The 15,853-nt window shown below is 38.1% G+C and overlaps 1 protein-coding gene across 1 annotated transcript in view; it reads left to right on the forward strand.

Moving 5' to 3' along the window:
* The window catches only part of LOC123252785 (mitogen-activated protein kinase kinase kinase kinase 2-like), a 58,015-nt gene that overhangs the window by 37,957 nt on the left and 4,205 nt on the right, over positions 1-15,853 (forward strand). The window contains exon 2 of the mRNA XM_044682029.1: positions 12,385-12,490. Within this exon, the coding sequence (XP_044537964.1) occupies positions 12,385-12,490 (106 nt within the window). The remainder of the gene's footprint in view (positions 1-12,384; positions 12,491-15,853) is intronic.

Raw genomic sequence — 15,853 nt, forward strand, 5'->3', positions numbered from 1 at the left:
ATAAATTAAGTTATTAGCATTTCTTTATATTACCAATAAAGTCCTACAACAAAGGAAGGATTATAGACAGTATAAATTACCCAGAGGTATACCTGCCAACATAAATCCAGCAACTATCTGAACACAGTTACAAAACATTTTCCACACAAATAAAGTGTGATCTAAACAATTGAAACCAATATAATAATAAAAATGACAATTCTATCTAAATTTATCTACCTATCCAGTGCCATATTATTCAAATTACCATAAAAATTATTTCATAGAACTAGGAAAATAATAGCAAAATTCATTTGTAAGAACAAAGGGTCAAGAATATCAAGGGAATTAAGGAAAAATATATTGTTAGTAATAATTTGTTATTAATTTGTTATCTAGCATAATTAAAAATGGAGATCAAGACCAGAGAAAGGATTTTTTCCCAGTCCCCTATGTGGCACAGCCAGGGAAAAACGAATGTGGTCATTTTAAGAAATAGTTGCATGTTGGGAAGGCAGTTAGAGAATTCTTGGTCACTCTCTTGGACTCACTGTCTTGAGCAGGTGACTGAAGACTTTACTCTGAGTCTATCTGTTAGTAATTTTGGTGGAAGTGAACTTTGAGAAGTTGGAAGAACATCTGTGAAGCTAGAAAGAGTTTGTTCAATTTGAGAACTGTTCTCCCAAAGAGAGGAGCAGCTTCCAGGAGAGGGTGCTGTTTGCTCTCACTGGAACAGAGAGAGGTCTGACTCCCTGCTGGGAGTGACAGAGAACCTAGTGATTTCTAACTGTCATATTTTGCCAGTTAACTGAGGCATCTTGTGGGTTTTGATAAATATATTAAGGAGGTTCATCATATTTGAAGTTCATTGATTAGAATAAGTTTAGATAGATAGAAATTGGGTTTTAGATAGCTGAAAATAGTTTTAAGGAGGTTCCCCCTTGGTGAACAAGAAGCAAATCTGTGAGGATATAGAAGGGGAGTTTTTATCTAGAAATCTTAGTAATAGGGTCAGATATTTCCTACTTGATCTCTACCTCCTTTATCCTGTCCCTGCCTATTTATTAGTTATAAATAAATAGTGTTGGATTAAGCTGTATCCAGTCAGTACCTCCACCATCTTCAACTAGGTTACCCTGACAGCTTCAGCCTATATCTATGACCTGATCAGCACCAATTAGTTATCAATATAAAACCCAGTTAAAGATCAATATAACCCATAACAATATGAAGGAGGGTGGTCTAGTTTTCCTGGATCTCAAACTGAATTATTAAGTGGCAATCATCAAAAGAATCTGGTACTGGCTGAAAAAAAGAGTATTTGACCAGTGGAATAGATAAGACACTCAGAATGTGACAGTAAATGACCATAGTAACCTAATGTTGAGAAGCACAAAGATCCAAGCTTCTGGAAGATAAACTCAATATTGAATAAGAAGGGCTGAAAAACTTAAAAACAGTATGGCAGAAACTAGGCATAGGCCAACATCTCATACCATATACCAAGATAAGATCAAAATAGACACATGATTTAGAAATGAAGAGAGAGATCATAAACCAATGAGGGAAGCACAATGAGGGATAGTGTACCTGTCAAACCTGTGCTCACAGGAAGAGTTTTTGATCAATTAAGACATAGAGAACATTGAGATGGGAAAGAATAACTGAAAGAATAATGGTAACTTTACAAATACCAGTAACTTTAGAGGAATGAAGGAATAGGTAGGGAATGAGAGAGGAACATTAATACAGCTGGGGTAAAGTAGCCCACAGCTGAATGGAGAGAGATAGCACCATATTTCTTAGCTGGGGAAACAAACAGTAACAAATCAATACAGCCAGGGAAACAGTTAAAACCAAGTGGGTTCTTGAAGACTGGAAGAAGGCTCCAGGAATTTTTATAAAAAGGTTGTTTAATGTTTTAACTAGGACAGGTAAGGAGGAGAGAAGGTTAGCTAAAATCTCAAGTCTAAAATCAAGTATCAAAGGAATGTTGGCTGGGGAATTGGCTACACTACTCTATCTACAGGCAGGCAGCTGTGACAGGGCTGTAGTGGCAAAAGGGGATTTAGAGTTCTCATGAAGCACATCCCAAGATGATATCCAGATGTAATTATGACACAGGAACTCTTCAGGACACAGCAAGTTAATCTAAAAGGAATAGGGAGTATAGGGTTTTCTGTTGTCATCCACCAACAACAGGAAAAGCACCCAACTCTACCTAGATCTTGATTGTAGATCAAACTCTTTTATTGAGATTCCAAAATAGTCCACAAGCTTAGCTGAACAAATCGTGACAATCTCCAATACTCTCCCAAGCAAAACTGTCACTTCTCAGTCTCTGGAGATAAATGTCACTGAATATTCTGGGTTTAGAATGTTCACAGTCTCAGCCAGGGTCTTGATCTGTCTTTTATTTTACTCACTACAATAAGTCCTATCTATAACTTATATTTCCTATAACAGATGTAAAATAAGTAACTTTCACTACATTTTATTTAAAAAGGCTTTGCATAAGCAAGAACAATGCCATAAGATTAAAAGGGAAACCAAAAACTGGGGGAAATTTTAAATTAAGCGTCTCTGACAAAGGCCTCATATTTCAAACATATAGAGCACTGAACTAAATGTATAAAATGAATAGGTATTTCTTAGATGAAGAAATTAAAATGATCTTTAGTCAGATAAAAATTGCTCCAAAATCACTATTGATTAGAGAAATGCAAATTAAAACAATGCTGTGGCACCATTTTCCCTCCTATTAGTTTGACTAATATGACCAAAAAGGAAAACGATAAATGTTGGAGGTGATGTGGGAAATTGGCATATTGCTACTTTGTTAGTGCAGCTATGAACTGATACAACCATTCTGGGGAGGAATTTGGAACCATGGCCAAGATGGCATAAAACCGTGAATTCTCTTCAATCTAACAATACCACTACTAGGCCTATAGCCCAAGCAAATTAAAGATTGTGGCAGAGTGGTGGTGGTAGGGAAGGACATATTCATACTAAAATATATATAGCAACTCTTTGTGGTGGCAAAACATTGGAAACTGAAGGGATGTCTATTAATTAGGGAATGGCTGAACAGTTTGTGGTGTATGTAATGGAATACTTTTGTGCCATAAGAAATGACAAACAAGATGATCATAAAAACACCTGGAAAGACAAATGAAATGATGGAAAGCAAAGTGAACAGAACCAGGAGAACATTATACATAGTGAAAGCAATAATTTATGACTGGTCCACTGTGAATGACTTTATTATCAACAATTCAAGGATCCAAGACAGCTCCAAGAAACTCATGATGAAAAAGGCTACCAACCATTATAGAAGGAACTGATGGAGTCTGAATGCACATTGAGGCACATCATTTTTCACTTCATTTCTCTCATTAGTTTTTTCTTATATAAATTACATGGGGCTTTTTTCACAAATGGTGAACATGGAAATGTGTATTGTATGACATCACATGTACAACCTATATTATATTACCTGTCATCTCAGGGAGGTGGGAGGGGACTGAGGGAATGGAAAGAACAATGGAACTCAAAATGTCAGAAAACAATTATTTTAACACGGTAATAAAAATATAAAATAATTTTTTGAAGTAAAAAAGGAAATGTCAGGAAAGTTGTAGAAGAGAAACCTGTCCTTCTTCTGCCAGAAATGGCACCAGCTCAGAGCACAGTTTAATGCTTTCTTGTGGTCCCTCAACCATACTTCTGATCAGCTCCATTACTGGACCTAGCTTCATTATTTTTTCTTGTTTTGAAGTAAGACCTACCTTTTCTTGATGAAGAGTAGATTCTCTGGTTACAGAAAAGGTAGAACACTGTGGTCTGGTGTAACTTCTTTGCAATTCAGCATATGAAATACAATCTTGATTGTGTAGTTTCACACTTCAAAATGAGAACAATAAAAGTGAAGCAAAATACCATTTTCTTCCCTTGGCTGTGTGGTGAACTGTTACCATCTTTTTTATTTATTATTTTGTTTGTTTGTTTGTTTATTTATTTATTTATTTAAAACCCCTCATCTTCTGTCTTAGAATCAATACTCTATATTGATTCCAAGGCAGAAGAGTGGTAATTGTGAGGCAATGAGGGTTAAGTGACTTGCCCAGGGTCACTCAGCTAGGATGTGTCTGAGGCCAGATTTGAACCTAAGACCTCCTGTCTCTCAGCCTGGGTCTCAATACACTGAAACGCCCAGCTGCCCCCTGAATTGTCACTTTCTGAGAGCCCCCTCATTTCCTATGGACATGCCCTTAGATATTGATACATTGTTCTCCATTTGGGATATCCTATTTAGATGTTTTAAATTGATGGCAGATGCTGAAGCAAACAATGGTTTTCCCATTCATCATATCTGCCTAACCTGGCAAAGCAATCTTGTCTTCTAGTAAAAAATGGAAATACAAAACAAGATAAGAACCATCCTGTACAGACAAAACAACCTCATGAACCTTGTAGCTCCTTGGGGAATATGCAGCACAATATTCATAGGAGGAAACTTTCTTCTCTTTTAGGGAGAGCATCTTCAGTCAGAGGACCTGTGTTCAAATTCCCAAAGTGCTACTTCCCACCTCTATGCCCTTGGAAAAGTCACTTATTCTCTTTGTTCTTCAGTCTCTCCTTTTTTCAGATGAAGTTTAACTAAATGGCTTCTAAGATCTCTTTCTGTATCTTCTTCACAGGTCTGCCCTTCTCCTCACATCCTGCACACATAGTAACATACATCAATATATCTGTTGAATACTGTAACTTTTAACAAACTGGGATCTTTACAACATCCTCATACTCTCCACCCCAGTCACACACAACCATGTTGACATTGATGAGGTCACCACTAACCATAAGTACTCCAATTTCTTCATCAAGATAAGACAAGTCAACAAATATTTATTAAGTGTCTATTATGTGCCAAGTATGATGTGGAGAACTTGTGACAAGTATCCATGAGTTCATAGGTTGTTTTATTTTAATGTCACATAGGAAGTGGCTATAGACTCATGTGAATCCTAATAATAATGGGTTTGTTTGTTATTGTCATGAACTGGGCTAAAATGATATTGGGGAATGTTAGTACTTCTTTGAATGTGCATTACCTGTTGTACTACTGCTTTTTAAAGCTGTGACTTAGTAAAAATCATTTGCAATCACACTGTGGATTATAGGATAATCCAAGTTAAAAAGGAAATGGATCTCATTTTTCGGTGAGAAACCTTTGTAGTCTACCTCTCCTTGGCTGACACAGTACTCATTACTTATTGTAATTACTTATTGTAAGCTATAAGTTTTTTTTTTATTTTTAAGACATTTTATATTATTCTTTTTCCTTGTATTTGCAATATAGCATTTGAGTTTTACTTTTTCTTCTCTCATTTTTTGTGTTTGAAGCACATGTTACCTGTATTAAGGTATTTAGATTTTGCATTATGGTGAATTAAAAATCCGTTTGAGTAGAATGTCCATTAGCCCTAATGTCGTTGCATAACCAAAAGCTTTAGACTATAGAAACAGTGCCATTGATTGTTTAAATAATTATGGGACTTTGCTTAATGATTGTGTCTGATTCCAAGAGAAGGGAACACAGAAAGAGCCATTGCAGAGTACCAAGGGAGCATATAAAAACCTGCATAGTGCCAATTGAGCACAAAGTCAAAGAGACCAACCAGTCTTGGTGGGATTGATGAGATTCTGCTCCAAAGACAAGAGGATTTGGACTTGTTTGGGGTTCAAGGTTGCAGCTGTTTCACATATGTTAAACGCAGGACTTCCATGAGCCACACTTCTATGAAGAACCTCACTTTGGCTGCCATCCTGGTTCCCCTATCCCTGAGAGAAAAGGTAAAATCAGGCCAGGGAATATAATTTCCCATTTGCTTCTAAAATCTAGTCCCTTTTCTGTCTTTCATAGTGTAGCAAATTTTCTGTAGTCCTGGCTGCTGATTGGGAAAGTGCATAATTGCTACTACAAGTTTATGGGACATAAATCTCTTTAATCAGGCCCTGATTGAAGGACCTGTTCTAGGTTTATTTTTCCTTTACTAAGAATTTTTACACATAAGACTTTGATATTTTATATTTCATCCAGAAGTTATTTTTTCTCTTTTATTTGGATTTTTTGATGTTTTGATTTTCTTTTGCCAATTGATTCATATACCTCACAACTCTGTCATGTATCCCTGTGTGATCCCTGTGTTTGTCAACATTATCCTCAGGGAGGAATGTATTATTATCCTATAATGCAGAGTTTAAATTCTTTTGAAAGTAATTTTAGGATAAGAAACTTGATACCTCCCTGAATGCATAAAGCAGTGATTCCCAAACTTTTTTGGCCTACTGCCCCCTTTCCAGAAAAAAAATATTACTTAATCCCCTGGAAATTAATTTTTAAAAATTTTAGTAGCAATTAATAGGATAAATGCACCTGTGGCCATCACCTCTCCCCTGGATTGATGTAGCACCCACCAGGATGCAGTAGCGCCCACTTTGGGAATCACTGGCATAAAGTGAACTATTTGGAGAAGGCACCATAAAGACACCTGCAGAGACCACATGCTGCACCAAAAGATTCAGAGTGAATTTTGGGATGTGGTGAATTGAACTGTGGGGGTTTGAATGTATTCGTTTTTTTTTTTTTTTAATAATTTTTTTTTTCACTTTAGCCTCCCAAGAACAATTTGATTTTTTTTTAAACCCTTGTACTTCGGTGTATTGTCTCATAGGTGGAAGATTGGTAAGGGTGGGCAATGGGGGTCAAGTGACTTGCCCAGGGTCACACAGCTGGGAAGTGGCTGAGGCCGGGTTTGAACCTAGGACCTCCTGTCTCTAGGCCTGACTCTCACTCCACTGAGCTACCCAGCTGCCCCCTGAATGTATTCGTTTTTAATGTACACTCTTATGCAAAAGGGGGACTGCCCCCAGATTTTTTTGACAATGGTTTGTCAATGGTTTTGTTCTTTTTCTCTTTTCTTTTCCCTTTCATCCCCACATTATTGTACTTTCCCTTTAGAAACTGAAATGTTGTATATACATTTAGTTAAAAAATCTTTAGAGTTTTAAGTTGGTTATGTTTAAATGATCCCTTGGGGGAGATTAGACTCCTAAAGGATCATAGGTGGATGTGTAATTAGAATTTTGTAGTGTCGAACTCCATTTCCCAGCACCCCATTTTTCCCTGTCATTATGTGCTGATGTAGGCAAGATATAAATTCTGGGTAGTTCTGCCTCTGGCACTCTTCTCTTGCTGTGGAGGTGGGGTTTTTGAGCAAGTAAAACAAAAGCTTGGGCATGTGGTTTTATTTTGTTAGATAATTACCTTTTTATTCCTTTACTTCAAGTGATTATTAATAAATCTTATAAAATATAACACTGTGGTTAATGTATATTGATTTTTATTTTGACTGAAAGACAAAAAGAGATATATTTTCATTGTAGCCAATATTTCTTCCCAAGGAGATTTTATCCCCCTTTTCTGTCCCTTTCAGCAATGAAAGTGTTCACATATGAAAGGGGAAGTCTTTTCTATTGAGATAGATGATTCTATCCTCTTGAGTGGGAGAGATTTGGAGATGCTGGGTGCTAAATGAAAGCAATAATAGCTAATATTCTTATAAAACTCACTACATGCCAGTTACTATCCACTGCCTTTTATCAAGGTTATTTCATTTGAGCCTTGCTATTATCCAAATTTTTAAAATTAGAAGACTGAAGCAAATAGAGTAGGCCAGAGACATATAGCTATTAGTATCTGAACCTAGATTTGAACTGAGGTCTTCCTGACTTTAAGCCTGACTCTTGAAGTTCTGAATAGACTAGACTCGCAGATCTGGAAGAGTGATTTAAGTCAGAGAAATCCATCCTGATGTCCATTTTCTGTGAGTGTGAGCACACACACACACACACCCAACACAATACATTTTATCTTTTGTGCAGACTGATTTTTTAGTGTCTTTTGAAATAGTAATCTAGTTTTTGTTGTCTGTGTTTTGGCCTGGATGGCCTGATGACTGGAATGCCCTCAGCACTCATCTATGATTCTTGGAATTCCTTGCTCCTTTCACAGATAAGCACCATGTTCTATACATCTACTCCAGGAGTCATTGCTTGATTCCTAAATTATTGGTGGTCCCCATTCCATTTACCCGGTCCTTCTTCATCTGGGAACATATTATTTTCCTCATAAAAGTGTAAGTTTCTTGAGAAGAGAAAATATCTTCATGATGTCTCTCTGTCCAGTATACAGGACAGAATCTGGCATATAGCAAACCCTTAATAAGTGCCATTGGGAGTCACTGGATCAATCACACTGCTCCCAGGTTGATGAGGCTTCACTCTGGGAAGTGTAGTCTTTCTTGTCCTGTGCATAGTTAGATACCTAAATCATGCATCTCTTTGAAAGCAGGAGTCTAACTATGAGTCTGAGGATGTGATTGCTGCTCATCTCTGACCCTGGCAATGGACTTTGTAGCCCAGGGAGGGGACCATCCAAAGTCTTAGGATTTGGACCACTGGCAGGAGGGTGAAATCGGGCTGACTTGAAGACTGCCTCAATGGGAGTAGTGAATGCCTTTTCAGGGGTTGCCTGTGTGCCACTATGATTTCCTCTCATCAGCCAGGTATGGACTGGTTAGATATAGAGATTAGAGTGGAAAGTGAAATCAGAGCAAGGGCCACGGACTGAGAAATCCTGACATGGATGGAGATGATAATAAGCATGACTAACACACTGGGGAAGACAAAGGCATAGGGAGATATGAAGTGAAAGACCATCAAATAAGGAAATGAGAGTTTCACATCGAGGAATTTGAAGACTTGTAGCTTCTGGTGAGATCTAAGAGGTGACCATGCCTTTGTGTGACCACTATTGTGGAGGCAAACACTAGATCCTGGGATGGAAAAAGTCTGAAGAATGAACATAGACGTGGTTGAAGAAGCATCAAAGAGTCACAGTGGTCAGGGAGAAGAGGAAGACTGTGGAAGGAAGCTTAAACCCTTTCATTTGACTAATGAGAAAAGGGAGGCCCAGAGTAGTTAAGTGGTTTCCCTAAGGACACACCAGCAGGATCATAGGGGGTCCCATTGCCTAGATTTGAACCTGAATTCTCTGACTTGTTGTGGCAAGCAGCTATAACCATTGGGAAAATTGGAGTTCAATACCTTCAATACCTGAAATCAGCCATATTTATTTCAATGGAAGAGTCTTTATAAAGATATATGAGTATTTAGGTTGTTAGCAAGAAAACTCCCTAAAGGCAACCATAGCAGTCCAGGCATGTACAAATCTTGAAAATATTATAGAGTTACTAAAAAACTACTCTTATAAGCAATATGCTCATTGTACTAGACTGGTGATGGGCAACCTTTTGAATTTGGTGTGTCAAAATTTGCCAAAAAACCAAGCAAAACTTAGGTGCTGTATCACTTTGAGGAAAAAAAACATAATTTCACAATATTTATATTTCAAATAACAAAAATGTATAATTATAATATATAACTGTACTTAATAAATCAAAATAGGTAAATTAACATAGGTTTCCATAGTGTACAGAGTGTCTATACTACATTGTAGCAAATGTTTCATACTCGGCATGCAGCCCCATACAACTCTGTATGCCGTGTAAGTTAAGTTTTTGTAAGAATTGCAAGAAGCCATGTCTGGGGGCAGGGCTGCCAGCTAAAACATTGGAATCTTGGGAGATTCTTGATGCCATACCAGGGCATGAGACCCATCGTCAGTTGGGATTGCCCTATATAAGAGAGAGAGAGAGAGTCCAATCCTGAGGGACTCAGTCTGGAGCCAGGGTTTCTGGGTGGGTGGGTGAAATCTTTATCTCCTCAAGTTATTGAGTAGACTAGGGATTAATACCTTGAGATTACAATATTACTAAGTCTTAGGCTTAATTGACATCATTCATCAAACTATTATTATCTTCAAATTATATACAGAAGATTTATCCAACTAATTCTCTTCAATCAAGCTACAACCCGATCCATCTATAGGCAAGCAATGTCAACTTGACCAGACCTATAAGGCCTAGTCCAGCCCTGCCTCAACATTCTGAAACTGCTGGACTTAATACCTTTGGGATAGGATTAGAATTTATTTAGTGTTTCCTAAGCCCTCTTCCCTTCTCACAGTTTCCCTGATTATTTAAACATCCTAAGTAAAACCCTTGTTACAAAGTTTAAACCATCTACTGACCTCTTGTTAGTTGACCTGACAACACTAGTGAAAGAGGCAGCCTCAAGAGAGTTACAGGGAAGCCTGAAGGGACAGAGAGGTGTCCCGCTTCATCCTCAGAAGCTGTGACTAATTACCAATCATAACCTTTGCAGTCAGATGTGTTATTAATCTTCATCAGTAATTTTATAACACTGATTCATCTATCTTCAATTGATCAATGGTCAACTACCAGGAAGCTAGTTTTCTCAAGGAACCTTACTGTGATTGGTTGAGGAAATTCTAAAGGAAGTCTGATTATACTTTCAGACTTCCTAATAACACCAAAGAGAGATTTAAAGTTCTTCTACCATCTGGGGCTTTTTGCTTCATTCCTCTGAGCCAGTATATCATTTCTACTGTTTCCCTCCATGATCATTATAGCTGCCACATGCGGTCATGTGTCTTCAAAAAAGGCTACATGCACTGACACGCATGTCATAGGTTTGCCATCACCGTACTAGACTAATTCCTATGCCCTTGAGTTCAATGAAGACTTACAAGCTAGTTCTAACAGTTGGAGTTCATCAGATCTTACTAGGCTACAAGTTTGGAGTCTCTAGATTCCATGTGAACACTCCAACTTCAGGTCATTATTATTGTAAAAATTAAAATGAATATATAAAAGTTACTTTAAAAATATTGTGGTTTTTAAATAAGATTTATTAGTAATCCGTAGAAGTAAAGAAATAAATAAGTAACAAAATAGAGCCACGTGCCATGCTAGCTTAGGTTGTTCAAATAGCCCACTCCACCACGGTGCCATAGGAAGTGTTAGGATTATTCTCTTGGCTGCAGATGTCAAGAAACCACACAGAACCACCTGCAGGGGTTGGGCTGACTTCAGTTCAGTGATTGTCTGTCCCCCCACAGGCAGGTCCAAGAGGATCCTAACTGAGAGGACCTAAGCCCTATGGCTCCCCAGTAAAAAACAACTAAATATCTCTCTAATGGATATATACGGATTAAGATGGTGATCTACCAATTGAGTAGATATCTTTGGTTATCTGGGAGTAATTCTCTGACAAGATTTTATGTGGAAGTCAGCAAGAGCTCCCCTACTGAAAGGAGTCCCCACCAAATGCCAAGTTCAGACAATACGGAGGGATTTTTCTGATAGGTATTGAATCAGATCAGCAGGATGACCAAAGGCTTCTTAGTAACAAGGTAACTTCTTTAATTTATCAAGAGAAGGTATAAACTGGAGGGTATTGAGAATTTCAGTATGATGGGAAAGGAGAAAAGAATCAGGAAAATCTAGCACTAAATCTAGTTGGATTAGAAAAGTAGTCGGCCCCTTCTCAGGGCATGGCCCCTGACAGCATTCCACCCTATACCTGATTTCAGCTCCTAGTATCTAGCTAAATGGATTGGAAAGCTAGCTAAGCTGGATGATAACAGATATAAGATGTGGATCTTCAGGGATGGTTTGATGTTGTTATTCTTGGTATAAATTGATGAAATATATATGCTGAGTGCAGGCAATAGCAGAGATTGGCAGACACAGCTTGAATTAGTACAGTTGATCAGGTTATGAGAATCCTGATGAGGATAACTAGAGTTCAATGGAGAGTCCTACCCAGAACCTGCCTTCCACCCTTCAGCCAAACTCAGGGCTGAGTTCAGTTGTGTGGGGTTCACTTCCTTTTATAGTGCTTTTCTAACTGTTTTTCAACTGCCTCCTGGTTTCTTTGGGATTCCAAACTGTTACAAATAAAATTAATATAAAAGGATATATTTTAAAATATTAAGGGTTTATTCTAATCCATATTGATAATTAAGAAAACCACATGCCTGCTAAGATCTAATTCAAATGCCCTGCCATTACCTCTGCCCACCTGGCTTGTTCAGCAGGAAAGACCGCATCCCAATCAAGTTCTGAGACTTTATACCTGTCTCTGTAATCACTCTTCCTGCCCACCTGTATTATACAAGAGGAATCATGCTAAATGTAGTTTTCAAGTCCCCTAAATATCCATAGGAAGTTTATATCATGGATCTCAATATTAAGACCCCCAAATTTCCAATATCACATTTCTCCCTGAAGAGCAGAGAGAGACTGGTCTCCTTGAATGCTCTTGTAAACAAGTTTATATCATGGATCTCAATATTAAGACCCCCAGATTTCCAATATCACAAAACTCTGAACCCCATGTTGATGCTTCTTGTAGAAAATGGCTACCTTCGGAAAATGCTTACAGAAGGAAAGAGGGCCAAGGCACACAAGACCTCACAATATATCCCCCCTGTCTACGTCAGCAGTGTAACAAACAGAAAGTCAGTGGATTCTTGGGAAATGTATTTCAAAGATCCCAAAATTTCCAATAACACAGTGAACACATTGCTGAATGGATGCAATTTTTTTAACTAGCTTAATTTAACTTAATAGTTGTTTAGAACTGACAGAGTTACTATTTATTCAGATTACAAAAAGATATCAGCAATTAATTGACCCTGGTATTAATTCTGGCCCTGATAATATTCATATCACAAAAACAAGTTCAAATGTTACTCGTACATTGTCTATCTTGGCAAATTAATTTTGCAAATTTTAAAGGAAAAATTGATAACCATTTTGCTAGTACTATAATCTTACAAATTGTAAAGTTAACTCTAAATATTTTTCCACAAATAACATCTTTGCACCATTGCTGAAGAGGTGAATATTTTCACTGATCCATCAAATCAGGAAAAAGCAGAAGTTATATCAATCAAGTCATGTTTATGCACACACGGTATAGTTTTCCTCAGAAAGCAAAACCAGCTACAGTTAGACACATGCTCAAAGTCATAGCATAGACTTGCAATACTCTATGTTGATTCACTCTATGTTGTTTATATGGTTGTTTTGTGAGGGTTATTTAGTTATTAATTTAGTATTAGTGTTGGACCTAGCAGGAAGGGCTGGAGGATTCCAAGATGGAATGAAGAAGCAGGAAGTACGCTTCTTGCTCTCTGAGAAGGACTCCATGGTGGGAGTTACAAGCAGTAACTGATTCCCTGGGAGACCTCAGAGCTTGTGGAGTTGCACCCTGATTCCCTGAGATCCTAGAGTGTGGTGAAAGTTGGAAGCAGAGGGCATCTATCCTGCACAACAGCACTGAGTAGGGAGTGATCTGTGATCAGCTTGCAGGCTCCTCTCCCTACTGGGCTGCTTTGGACCATCAGTTCTGGGGGAGTTGGTTCCTGGCTTCCTGAAAACATCTCTGGACTCTACTGTGAGGATTCCCACTCCAGTCCTGTTATTCTCTGGGCCCTGCCTGCCTTAAGTCTTAGTTAGTGTAGTCAAGTATTTCCCCTGCCCCTGTGGTTTGCCCTTAGGTTTTAAGTATAGAATCCCTTATTCCCATCCTTTATTATTGTTTCCCTCAATTAAACTGTTATAAACTTTTACCTTTTGCCTGCTGGTTCCATTGGCCCTTGTCTAGGTGGGCTGAGTGACTATTGGACCTAACTGCCATTCCTGTTGACAGTTAACTCCTTGGCAGTAAACCCTGGTCTCCCTATCCTGTTTGGTCCTGTCCATCTGATCTTCCTGTCTCTCTCACCCCAGAGTGAACCCACAAATAATAATAGTTAACATCCCTGGTAACCCCTCTATTACAGTTGGTTCTTTAAAAACTGTACAAATTAAACCATTGTAAGATGCAGAATTACTTCTCTTATTTAGTGCCACACAGAATGCAATCTTGCAAAGCCAAAAGGAAAATTTTATGGCACACATTTGCTCTTACATGAATCTCCCTAGACCTCTGGCTGAGGGAATTTCAAAGGTAAATGCCTTTGTAGCCACTGCTTTTCAGGAAGAAGTTAATTCACAGGCTTTACTACATCAGAGTGCTAGATCTCTTAAATCTTAATTTTCTATAACCAAAAGACAAGCTAAGGAAATTATCCAGCAATGCACTTTTTGTGCCCCTTTTTCTTCCACTTGCCTACAAGTAGGAGTAAATCCACGAGTTTTAAAAGCCAATCAACTATGGCAAATGGTTGTACTACAATATGATCCTTTTGGGAAATTGAAACATATACATATGAATATAGATACTCATTCTCATACTATATTGGCTACAGCTCAAAATGGAGGGGAAAATGCCATGCTATGACACATCTTTTAAATACTTTTACATGTTTGGACAAAACAGTTCAAAAATTGGAATAATAATACTTATACCAGCAAAGATGGGCAATATTGGGCAAATTATGGAACATCTCTCATAAGACTGGTGTCCCAGAAAATTCTACAAAACAAGCAATTGGAGAAAGGGCTAAAAGAAATTTAAAAGCCCAAATTCAAAACAAAAAAGAAATTATCAGATAATTTCTAACAAATATTTCCAAGTGAAATAGGTAACTGCCTTCACAGTATAACACAAGGGTAAAACACACAACCAAGACACAACCACACACCCACAAGTGACAGGATATACAGGATAACTGAGAACCTACCCAAGGGATGTGTGATTTAAGTAAAACCACATTGGTTGCTGAATGACATTTGGCCTTAACTGTTCACCACTCAAGCTGGGGAAAGACAAGGGTTGAAAATTATCTTTCTGTGGGTTCTTTCTTGGGTTTGTAGGAAGGCACAGGAAGTAATGTAAAGCCGTTTATTAAGAGATGAAGGGTTAAGTATGGAGGGACTAGACAAACTAAAGCTACTTATCTAATGGGTAAGTTCAAGGACTAGGGAGGTGGGACAAAACTACACTTGCTCTAAGTTCAGGCTGACAGGTCCAGCCTGTAAGGTTAGGAGGGAATGTGAACCTCACTGCAGGGGTCCACTTCTGTTCAGAAATGTTCACAACCACCAGGAGTCACAGCAAGTACATCCACAAAAGGGGTAAAGTCAAGGAGCTGAACTGGTTTGGTATATCCACCAATCAAACCAGATTCACTGCTCAACTTGATCTTTCCCAGGGTAGGGGTAGATGATTTTACAGGAGATAGTTATCTTCTGGGCTCTTCACCTCCAGCAACTAAGAAAAGTTCTAACTGCCATCATTTGCATCCAGAGAGTCTCTCAGAAAAAAGATCTCTTTTCCTCCACCATTCCATGCTTGGAACACGCCAACACTTACCTGTCAGGAATCCAGTTAACTTATGTCTATTGCTAAACTTTCCCTATTTCTCCTATAACACAAGAGAAAAAGATTTTAAAAGACCCAATGAGTCAATCTCTTGGAGGTGAGGCTCTCTTTCTATTTTCACAGATACTAGAAATGCATGGAAGAAAAACCAGAATCATTAGGCATTCCCAAAGAAGGCCAACTCAGAAAGCAGAGGAAGTAGATGTCTGTCCAGCATCACCCACAGGACAACACCACAGGGACCTGAAGGCAGAAAAACAGTAGACGAACAACCAAGGCACAACCACTCACCTAAGGACAGGACTAATGAACTATTCTCACAAATGAACTTTTACTAAGAGGCAGTCCACCTGCCAGAAGACCATTATCAATTTGCTTATAGACATTCCATTTTAAAAATCTATGGGTATTTGTAATAAGATCAACTCTTTTCATGTACCTAAAAATTTCACATTGTAATGTACAATGTACATGTAATGTATGTAATGTGATTATTTTGTTGGAATTTTCCATGTTACACAAACTTGATCAAAAAATGAATTTTATATTG

This window comes from Gracilinanus agilis, chromosome 6 (assembly GCF_016433145.1).
Source record: "Gracilinanus agilis isolate LMUSP501 chromosome 6, AgileGrace, whole genome shotgun sequence".
Classification (NCBI taxonomy): domain Eukaryota; kingdom Metazoa; phylum Chordata; class Mammalia; order Didelphimorphia; family Didelphidae; genus Gracilinanus; species Gracilinanus agilis.